We start from the raw sequence: 11908 nt of genomic DNA, 5'->3' as shown, positions 1-11908 counted from the left end.
TAGGGTGAAATGGTATCAAAGCCACGAGAAGGGAAATTGGGTTTGTTTTAAGTTTTTAATCTATCCTAGGTGTTGCGGTGTGCCTAGAGGCGATCTCAGTTTGAGCCAATTGTTAGCTGATGTTAGGTGTGTTTAGGGCAGGTTTTGGGTGTTGCATAAATATATATTATTTAAAAAAAAAAACTTCAATATGATGTATTACTATTTTTTATTATTTTAATTATATTATATTTTTGTGAGTTTTAATTAATTTTTATTAGGAAAAAGTGTGTTTTCATACAATTATGGAAAAAAACCATAAAATAGGAACTCCAATTTATAAAATACAAATTTCAAACAATTATCTAAAAATAATTAATATGCATGCATTTTTTGGTTAAAGGCTATCTTTGATCACTTAGATATAAGTGTTACAGTTGACCATTTTAAGTACTATTTTTGATCTTTTTTATTTTGTGATTATTTTTATAGTATGAAAACTCATTTTTTGCCTTTTTATTTTTTCTCAATATATATAAACTCTAAGGACTTGAGGAAGACGTCACTTGGCATGAGTTGATTACCTCATACCCACCACTGTCCAAGCAAACAAGAAACAAAAAGAAAACAAAGGCACCAGAGACAGAGACGCAACCCCAAGTCTCAGAGCGACGTCGTTTTAGTCGCGCTCTGGTTTTCCTGCTTTTCATTCTCTCTCCACACCTGCCTCCCTCTCTTTCTCTCTCTACAATTTTCGAAGATGCGTCGCTCCTCTACCAGGAAAACGGGTCAGTCCAATTCCGCCGCGTCGGTTAATTCATCTGCCACCGATCTTTTTCGCTCTGGTGGCTCGTCTCTCTCTGACTTGATTTATTAATTTTTTGTTTTCTTGGGTTCTTTCTTTTCTTTCTTTTTAAATATCAAGTGGGTTTAGATTTGTTTCATTTATTTTGGTTTTATTTTTGGGTTTCTGATTGATGAATTGAAGTGCAAGCTCTGATTTTGTTATGTGGAATTTTTTATTAGGTTGTTTGAGTTTTGAAATGATAAGTAAAGAGATGGAAGGAATCTCCGGAAGGATTGTCTGTAAAGTTCCTATTAGATTGCCTGAAATTGAAGTTTCAATTCCAAATCCGCATTTTGATTGGAAGACCCTAAATCAAGAATCTTGGATTGATTTCTTTGTCCTGTGATCTTCACACAAAAGCCAAAAAAAAAAAGAAAAAAGAAAAAGGAAGTGAAATTGAGTCGGAATTTTTGACTAACCAAATGCAGGCTACTACAATTTGTTTTAATTTTTGGAATCTAGGTATGACCCTAGACCTCATAAACAAAACCCACAGATTCCTTAGTGGTAGAAGGCTGATAAACAGATGACAAGAAATCCTTTTAGCGAGTTGTTTGAATATAGAATCGTGCTTCTTGACTTTGTGCATTTTAAACTTATACTCTGATGACTTACAAATTTATTAATTGTTATTCAATGTTGTTTTACCCCTGTTTTCCTATTGTGATTGGGACCCATCAAATGGAAAATTTGTGGCTCAACTGCTTTCACAAATTTCTTTACCTCAATATCATCTTCTAGTCTGTTAAACACTTGAGGGTGTCTTACCTCCATGGTTCTGACTATTTAGTCTCATTTTTTCAGCTTCAAGTAAGGCTACAAGCAAAGAGTTGGAACGAATTGATCAACTATTTTATTCATATGCGAATAGGTCATCCAATCTGATTGAGTAAGTCTACTGTGATGAACTGTATGATCCTGTTGATGGCACTGATAATTGAATTTTATATTGTTAAAAATTGCAGTTGGTATTTTATAATGTTTTAGATTTCACTATGCATGATACTCTATTTTATGTGATAAGTATGTTGAAAAAGATTCTCTTTTTGCTTTTTCTGTAGCTATGTTTTCCATTTAGATTCTAGTGAAGTGCTTAGTTTCATTATAGATAGGGACATCTTTCTTGAGTTTGTAATTTCACATGAGCAATTAGCAGGAAGCAACTGAAAGTATTGAGACTAGAAACAGTTGCATGGGGTTGTGTTTTCCAAACCAAAAACTGATATTTGTATAACAACAGTTATTGAGGTCACTTTTGAAACCAAAAGCTGATATTTGTAGAACAACAGGTAACAACTGCATAGGCATCCTTCTTGGGCTAGGAATGTCTCCTTGATGGTCTCTTCCTTCAAACACCAACTGCTGATAGACAGTGAATTTCATGATGTTTTATGGCCTAACCATGTCTGGCAAATAGGTATGGTAGGTTTTTCTCATGTTTCCATGGAAGGTGCATGGGATGAATTATTGAAAAGTCTTGAATCTTATAAGGTGATGTGGTGCTTCTTGTGCTTGAAGATTTATCATCTTAACATTTTTCAAGGAAAATGTTTTTTTTTTTTCTCTCTTTTTCTTTTTGTTCTTTTAAATAGATTCTCTCATTTTGTTCTCCCGTACAAAGAGAGCAGGACCTTGTTTGCAGAACCAAGGGAATTAGTGTGTCATAACCTTTTGGAGAGTCCACTTGGAGAGTATATCAGGTTAGAACAACATTAGTATATTCAAAATGAGGTTTGATGTTCGAATATTAATCCAAATAGTTGAAGTTGGATAGGAAAGGCATTGGGCAGTTTTTTGAGGGTTTTGAGAAAGCTTGAGTTGCAGAAAGAGGAGCATCTTATTTGCAATCCTATTGAAGAGGATCACTTGTATAGATAAGATCTATTAATGAATGATAGAGAGTGTTACCTCCTCTTGTTTGTGTTGTATAATGAAGATAAGAGGTACATCTTTATTTTCCTGGAACATTGCTTTGCTCTCTGCTGTGCTTTAGTGGCTCTGAAGATGAAGGAAAAATTTCTTAAAGTTGGTTGCAAAGGTAAAGGGAAGGTTGTGGGAAGAAAGTTGGCAGAGGTCTAGCATCCAAGGGAGTCCCAACCCATGGTTTTTTGTGGTTCTAGGTGTGATGGAGTGGTTGGGTGACTTGGAGGTCAGTGTTAAAAAGTGTCCTGGAGGTAGGGTGGCATGTATGATGTTTCTGATGCATTGGATTTTGTTTGGAGAGAGCAGTGGATTTGAATTGCTTCTTGATAAGATATTGGGGTTACATGTTGGACCCTACACTGGATGTTGGGTTGGTGAAGGTTTGGGCATCTTCCTCTTTGAAAGTTTGTAGGGATATCGAGCTTTTTGCTCTGCATGGGCCTACTTTCTTTTCAAGTCGCATTCCCCTGCTTTTGCCATTTAGGTTCATGAGAAAGGGAATCATTATTTTGGAGATAAATTTTATGTCTTAGGCCATTAGACTTCTTTTGAGGCAGCTAGGGAATGAAGGAGGGTTTCTGAGCACTGGACTAGATAACCTGCTGGGCCTGTTCATTTCTGGTGTAGGAACTCTATGGTTGTTAGTGATCTTAATGGTGAATTTTGGGCTGTGAATGAAACCACAACTTGGAAATCTAACCTTGGTTGGGTGAGACTGCTTGTGATAGGTGAGATCAGGCAGATTCCCAGGGTCCCATTCTCCAAGCCCAGGTTCTGATTGCTATTTTATCCATATTTCAGATTAATCAGAGCCCATGTTGTGGTGTGCTTCTGTTGGCTTCCTGGAAGTTAAGTGTTAGAACTCTTCAGAAAAGGAAATGAGTGGGTTCTCACAGCAGCAGAGAGTGGGCTGCAAGATAGCCTATAGCTGGGGTTTGGTGGTCCAAATGGTGGGTTGTTGCTGCAGGTTTTAGCCAAAAGCTCCCTCCTCTGAAGGGGGAAGTAGATTTGGGGAGGCCAAAAGAGCCTGGGGCATTCAAATTTCAAATTGAAGGGGTCTTTAGCTTGTGTAAGGGCCTTGGGGCCCAGGCCTCTTAGACCATTTTGCTGTATTCCAAATGGGGATGGACCCTATTTTGTGGAACAACATAAGCTTTTGGGCTAATAGTCTAACAAAACTCTTTTATGATTGTAACTTGAATAAGATGACTGGTAAATTTATCATAACAACATGGTTTTGTCCTCAAAACTTTGATGGGGTGTGAAATTCGAAATTATTCATTGTGCGTGATTGTGGCTCTTGTAACTGCCAAAAGGAAATGGTCTTTGTATGAATATAAGGCTAGCACAGTTTCATGTTGTTTTTGTTTTGGATACTATGAAATTTAAGTTGAACATATTATAGGCATATTTTTATGGGTTCTTTGTGTATGAACTTTTTTCTTGAGGGACAGGAGCTCATGAAGAGGGAGGAAGAAACTATTTGAGTGATGAAGTAGAAACTCTCAGGAGTTCTTGTAATTTTTTTTTGTCAATTTTAGAGTTTGTGATATTTATATATATCTATAGCTATATCTATCTATCTATCTATCTATCTATCTATATATATATATATATATATATACATATACATACATATATACATATATACATATACATATATACATATACATACATATATACATATATACATATACATACATATATACATATATATATATATGTATATATATGTATATATATATATATAGAGAGAGAGAGAGATCCATTCATGTCAGAAAGAAGATAATTGTAGGCAAACAAATGGTAAAGAAATAAAAAAAAATGAGAAAAAGATTGTTTTCTACTTTTTCGTTTAAAAAATTCAATTATAGTTGACAAATGGTTGAATTGTGTTCATTACATCTTTGGTAGTGTGAAAGTTGGAGTATTGAGCAAAAAGCTCCTGGTAATTGTATTAGGAAGCAACATATTCATTCATGTGCAAGTACACATTTAGTTCTTTCCTGGTGCACTTTTGATATATGCAAGTATGTTTCTGATCTCTGCTACTTTCTTTAACAGCCCAGAAGGCATTGAGGTTCTTTGTTCAGATGTGGAAGTGGATCATACTGATGTCAGGATATTGATGCTTGCTTGGTAAATTCTATTTTGGTAAATTGGTTTTCTCACTTTCTTCCTATGGACCCTGAGCTTATATCTTGTAACTGCTGGACTGCACATGTCAGGAAGATGAAAGCTGAAAAGCAGGGTTACTTTACGTTGGTAAGCAACATCAGTCTCATGTTCCATCAACTCAGGAATCTCAATAAATGAATCTCTTTTCTGTCTTTATTGAGTACTGACTTATCCTTTTTCTCGGGAAACTACTATTCAGCTCATTTATCTACTTGTTATCTAATTGTCCTATTTATCTTCGTTTCATGCAATTTCACTATATGCCATATTCATAGCAATCCAATTCTTGAAAATATCAGTTTTTTTATTGTCAAAGCATCAAACTGAATTTAGTCATAGATACAGAATTTTGAGTTTTAATCTTTTCCAAGTTGTATTTATTTTTATTTTTGAAGTTTGTGTTTCCAATACTGTTGCTTGAGATGAGAAGATTGTGAAGACATATCTTTCTCCTTTGCTTGCCACTCTGTGCTGTGCCTGACTGGGACAGGGATTTGTGTTTCCACTTCTTTAACTGTTAAAAAATATAGAAGGATATGGGTTTTAAATTGCATTTTTAAAATGCAATTCCAACTATATCTCCTTTTCAGAGAGGGGCGAGGTGGTGGGCCAAGAAAGCAATTGATGTTGTCCAATGCATTTTTAATTTCTAAGCGCATTCAGATCTCTTGCATCTGCTGGTTCTCCCCATTTTATTGCATTGCTATATGTGGATGCAATGTGGCATGTCCTGCCTCTTTCACATATAAACTTTGTACCTCTTTTTCCCACTTGCCTGCAAGTCCATCAATATATCTCATTGCAAAGAAGACCCTTGCATGGTTAAACTAATCGACGAGGTTAGGGGCATAGTCAAAATGAAATGCTCAAAATCCAGCAAATTCTTGATTGATATTTGATAGCATCAGTAACAATTAGACAGGAAAGGGGATGTAAAATACCTTGCAAGACTATACTTGTAGGAGCTTTGAATTCACCAGGTTCACCTGCCTCTGAAGATTATTTGAAGACTGTAAATGATTGACACAAAAGAAAATTATGTTCTCTGGCTAGCTTATAGCTCTCTCGGAAATTCCATAGAGGGGATTTCAGCTAGCTACTAGTGATGGCTTGGGAGTTCAAACTAGACCCTTATGCTATCAACTAGACTCAAAGGTACATAAATCTTAATCTCCATGTGAATCTAATTGTACAATTAAAAGTGGTTAATTACAACCTCCTATGATACATGGAGTTTCCAACTTCAAGTGAAGCCATGTCGACATGATACCATGGGAAAGGACATAGTTATTAAAAACTGATGATACATGATGTGATACAATGATACATACACCATCAACTTTTTTTTTCTTCTAATTTTCAAAAGAAATCAAATCCAAAAATTTTGTTTATGAAAATTATTATTAAAGCAATTGTTTAAAATATACAAAAAGGTTAGAAATTGATAAAAAAGAGAGAGGTAAAATAATCCTATATGAAAAGTTACATTCTTGTTTTCAAAGGGCGTAGTGAAAGTCAAGTAAATTTATTTTCACAATGAATATTATAAAATTTTCATTTGAATTATTTGAATATTGACATAATATGATGGTGATAGTTGAATAAAAACTTTTATTTAATATATTATTTTTTTTTTGGATTTTTTTTTCTTATTTCTATGGGAAAGGAATGATGATGAACGTTAAAAGGTGGAACTTTGGAGATGACACGTAGAGACACATATAAACACATATGCTTAGGTAGAATTTGGAACTAAAACTCAAATCTAAAAATTAAAAAAGTTTATTTTTATGGATTTTGTGATGAACCTATATATTTAACTCATGTTTTATTAAATTGAACTTTTTAAAACTCTATTATTCAATGTTTTCATATGCTATGATATAATTAATTCTTTAGATCTCACTATCTTTCATGAAATTAGTTATACATTACTCTTTACTTCATACTTCCAAACTATATGCACATGTGTACATATTTTTTATATTTATTTTTCACTATATCAAAATTTAAAAGCAATACATATATGTTTTATGAGTTAACAACTATGGGTAGGGGTGCATGGTTTTTTTCCGATACTCTTAGTTTGCTTTAAATATGGCTATTTGCTTGATTGAATTTTTTAGGGTTAATTTCATTCACCTCCTTTGAGGTTTTGGCTAAATACATCTAGTTGCCACTGGCTTGGGATTTCATCGAACACCTCCCCTATTCTTTTCATTTGTTATTTTCACTCATCTCTCCTCTTACTCAAAATAAGAGGTATTTGATGAAATTTGAAACCAGTGAGGGTTCAAGTGTATTTAGCCAAAACCCGAGGGGAGGTGAGTGATATTAACCCAATTTTTATCCTTAATTTCCTTAGTAGAAGATTACTTTGGAAAAGAAGAAGTTTTCTAGAAAGTGAACTTTGATAAGAGTATTTAGGGATAAGGAATAAAGGGATAAAAGGGAAAATACGAGGAGTTCTTGATGATATTTTTTGCTTTTAATTGATTTCTAAGTAAATTTCTTTTTTGTGCTTGTTATTGTGATTCTTTTTTGTTGAGTCCCCATACCTTAAAATTTGTAGGCCTGAAGGATTAGATACTAGACACATATCTGTATCTGATACCTGCACTTGGACCATGCAACATAGCAAATTTAAGAAGTACCTATTTTATAACATCAGATGAAAGTAAAAGAAAGTAGTTACAAGTATCATGGAGCTACAAGGTTGGCAAAACCAGCAACTGTAAAATTGTCCTCCATTTCATTCAGTTGATGTTCATTCCCTGCACTTAGATGCTTCAAAGCTTAAGATTTAGACTCATGCATTCATAATTTCCCAGTTCGCGTCATCTTATCCCTGACCATAGAGGCATTACTACATCTCCTGGAGAAGGATACTTTAATAATTATATTCTGTGTTACAAATGGATATAAAATAAAAGAGCATCCATGTTTTGACATGTTATATTAAGTAGAAGCTTCACTTTCCCATATTTTTGAATATTGAGTTGTGTGCCCATGTTAAAATTTGAATATTAAATGGATCAGACTTGTAGAAACTTAGTCTCAGCAGAAATGTTTTTATCCATGCCCATGGAACTTAGGTGATGGGAAATGAATCACAAGAATTCATTGGCTCAAGGATTATCTTTGAAAACAAAATTCAAATATAAGCTTAGGACTTTTAAGTGATATTTTAGGTTGTGAAGTCGCTTAGTCTAAGAAAGAGGTGTTCTTATTGTAGTTGAAATCTGTTCTAGATATTGAAGAATTCTTGAAACTTGGTAGATCTCAGAAATACTCTTATTGGGAAAAATCACTGGTGAATGGTTGCGATGTTCTGCCTTCAATTCATGTTCATTTCACTGTCTTATGGGTCAATCAATCTACTTATTATCCTTATATTTCTATGTTTTCAATCTATTTTGTATTTGTCTTTGCATTTCTGTGTTGTGAATGTAATCCGTAAATTTATGCAATTACCCAGGGATGTTCTGTATCCAAAGACATTACTTATGGATGTTTATGTCAGTAACAAATATTGATGTACATAAGCTCATGTATTTTGTTTAACAGCAATCACATGTGATTAGTAGACATGTTGAATGCGTATTATGTGCCAAAGCCATTGTTAAGTCATGTTGAGATGTTTACTTCACATAATTTGTAGTGTACCATTGGTTACAGGAAGACCAGAAAGCAACCAGTAATGTTGAGCCATGTCACATGGGCTCTGGTAGAAGTGTTGGGCATTGGCCTGGCTGGCAGATTGAAGTATATTGTAGGTCAGATTGAAGTATATAACCAACAAGAAACAAACTCACTTCAAATGTGATGGAAATTTGTTGTTCTTTTTCTTTGTTGAACACATTTGTGAAGAACAAATCTGACTAGTGGGAATGTTGGACATATATCCTGTACCAAAAACCTTGTCGCATCATGTGTATAAAATATATTTCTCACACTTTAAAGTGTTCATGTAACTTAGACATTGATTGTAGAGCCAGGGCTAGGATGGAATGACCTAAATTGGAACCTGACTTAATCGCTGGTCTCTACACTGCCCAGCAACTGATGCGTATGAATATTTTATCCCAACCAAAACCTTTAACCCATCCCAGTAGGGATTTGACTGGACATGCTATGTGATTATTATGATTTACTGCCATTCGCTAGGCATGCTATCAAGCCATAAATGTATACCAATCTGTCTGCTATGTATTAAGAAGACCAATGAAGCAATGGCGTGGACCTGTGGTTTTGCTACTGAATGTGCTACAAGGCAAAGGCCTAAATGGAATCTGAGCTGAGCTTATGAGAAAAGACACGATTGAGTATGATTGATGGAGGAGATGACCCAAGATTGAAGAGATAAATGGTGATAATTTTTTGTTAACCAATCCCTAATGGTTGGGATTTAAGGTTTTTGTTGTGCTGAATTGAATTTATTGGGGTTTGGTTTAGGTTACATTTCTTGTTTAGAGCTTCTTCCTTGTGTTGCTTGTGAGAAAGAGAAGATTTTGCAGAAGATACCTGCAGAACAAACACTTTTTTTTTTTCAGTTTCTCTTCATTTTTCTCTATCTTCCTAATCCTTCATGCTTCTGAAACTACATTTTATTGCATAGCTTATCAAGACACTTTGGATTTCTTGTTTCTTGTTCTTCCCTTGTTTAAGGTTATTTGCTTTCTGAAATGGCACCTCCAATCTTAACTTTAATAGGAGGAGTGGCGAAGAGGCCTCAAAGCTCTGCGAACTGACACTGTAAGCAAATTGAAGAAAGCACTCCCTGAATTGGAGAAAGAGGTATGAGATTCTAAGTGGCTACCTATTTGAACTGAGAATATGATAAGTTTGTGGTTGGATGCCTCATGATGAGAGAGATGTATAAATACTAATATTTCCTCTTCTTTTTTTCTTTTTTTTTTTTTTGTCTCCTTTTCTTTTTCTACTAAAAAAGGTCAGGAGGCCATCAAATTTTGTGGACTTCTATTCCTATGCATTTCGGTATTGCTTAACAGGTATAACAAGTCTATGGATGCATGTGTAGTCTTGATTTGGAGAACTTAGCCTTTTACCTCATTTGTATTGCTTATAACTTAGTCTTTTCCCTCAGAGGAGAAACAAAAGAGTATCGACATTGAAAGCATCTGCGAATTGCTTGATCTTGTTTTAGGATCTCAATTCCAAGCCCAGGTTGATTCATTTGTTGAGTATCTAAAGGTCAGTAGTTGTGTTATGTGTGGAATGTTTCAATTTGAGTGTAACTGCTTGGGTTTACCCTCCAATAAATTCTATTTTTTTCTGAGGGTCCCTGGCTTTGTTCCAGTGGGGTTATAGGTGGAAAGACAGGAGGTCATGCACCTTGTGATGTAGCACATGATGATTGTTAACCTGAAGAGTTTCAGTCTTATGATAGAGGGGAACAAAAAATTTATATAAAATGCAAATTTTTTATTTCTTGAACCATCAACTTCACTTCCATTTCATTCAAGTATGAGCAAGAAGTTACAAAAGACAAAAATCTTATTAAAATGTTGTTATTCCTGGATGCAGACACAGAATGATTACAAAGTCATTAACATGGACCAGTGGATGGGCTTTTTCCGATTTTGCAATGAGGTATTCAATGATCTAATTACTTTTCCAAAATCTCTTGATCACATTTCATTATGTTTGTGTTCTTTATCATAGGCTGCTACTCTGGAACACATGATGCACCTGAAGATAAGCAACAGTATTATAATGAAAACATATGACATATAGCAGGCAAACTAACACATACTAAAAGCAAAACCCCTTTTTTTTTGTTTATCCCCTTATTTGGAGTTTAGCTTTCCAAAAATGACCTTTAATCTGTAGAAGCAATCCATTCTAATTGTGTTTTGATCTCCAGTCATAACATCATGGTAAACTGTTAATCCTTTTTCCTCCTCAAGTTATAACTTTATTTGGTTCACCAGTCCTTCGATAAGGTATGAAGATATCCTGATTTTATAATTTTCTATTTTTTATTTGGATCACAGATAAGTTTCCCTGACCTTCGTAATTATGATCCGGAACTTGCTTGGCCCTTGATCCTGGACAACTTTGTTGAATGGAGGAGAGCGAAGCACAGCTGAATTTTGGCATCCATTGGCAAACTTATTTATCTGTCTTCAATCATACTTACCATTAAAGTAGGTATACTTGAGACGTGTTTTCAATTTCGGAATCATATGTACTCTACTGATTCTCAGGGTGCTGTACTCTTCAATTAATTTTGTTGTGTTTGCTCTGTTTGCAGGAATGTGCTAGAAGTACACATTTATGTCACATTGGCGACCTTTGCTAGAACTGCACATTTCGATTGCCTGGCCATCCTTCTCCCATTTCCTTTTTTCCATCTTTTTTGTTATACTAACGTGGAACTCTTGTTACATCCCTTAGAATTTTCTCATCCGTGTCATGGAGACGATTGCGAAAATGACAATATATTTCCTTACAACTGTTTCTGTCAGCTTCAATTGTTAAATACTTGAACTATTGCCCAATTAATTGATCAAAGGAGTCTGGTCTGATATAATTGTGGTGGTTTGAGTTGTTCTATTTGTGTTGAGTATGCTGTGTTGGTCAGGTCCACTGTTATTACTGGAGAACTTATTTTTTATGTGGGAAACTTGCTGCCCCATCCTTTTTTTTTGAAGCCAGTACACATGGACGAGCCTCCTGGTCACAAAAAAGACAATTTCCCTGATTCGGAGCCCCACAAGGCAACCCTAGCATCAAACCTGGAAAAGATATTGGAGAAGCATATTCTCCCAGTTTTAACATCATCCATTCAAAGTCCCCCAGTGAAGCAAGAAGAGAGTCCTGACACTGGAGGGTTCAAGCTAACCTTCCCAATTTTTTTAGAGTGAAATAAGTAAATAAAATTTACCAATCAAGAAGAGGATCTTGACATTGTTGTGAAAGAGAGATAAGAATGGGATTCCAGATATTGCTTCCCTT

The 11908-nt window shown here is 34.9% G+C and overlaps 1 protein-coding gene across 4 annotated transcripts; it reads left to right on the top strand.

Moving 5' to 3' along the window:
• The first annotated feature begins 590 nt into the window (after positions 1-590).
• On the top strand, positions 591-11506 carry LOC117922706 (DCN1-like protein 4). 4 transcript variants are annotated; one of them, XM_034840893.1, is made up of 10 exons: positions 597-824; positions 1631-1715; positions 4814-4888; positions 4978-5014; positions 9641-9724; positions 9879-9939; positions 10035-10141; positions 10475-10540; positions 10945-11101; positions 11205-11506. In XM_034840893.1, the coding sequence occupies exons 1-9, from the start codon at positions 740-742 to the stop codon at positions 11038-11040; spliced, it is 696 nt and encodes a 231-aa protein (XP_034696784.1). In that variant the 5' UTR covers positions 597-739; the 3' UTR covers positions 11041-11101; positions 11205-11506. The 4 variants fall into 4 exon arrangements, with proteins under 4 accessions (XP_034696787.1, XP_034696784.1, XP_034696785.1 ...); XM_034840894.1 differs by having other exon boundaries at positions 598-767; positions 10945-11097; XM_034840892.1 differs by having other exon boundaries at positions 598-824; positions 10945-11097.
• The last annotated feature ends 402 nt before the right edge of the window (positions 11507-11908 follow it).

This window comes from Vitis riparia, chromosome 9 (genome assembly GCF_004353265.1).
Source record: "Vitis riparia cultivar Riparia Gloire de Montpellier isolate 1030 chromosome 9, EGFV_Vit.rip_1.0, whole genome shotgun sequence".
NCBI lineage: Eukaryota > Viridiplantae > Streptophyta > Magnoliopsida > Vitales > Vitaceae > Vitis > Vitis riparia.
This window is presented reverse-complemented; position numbering and strand designations above follow the sequence as displayed.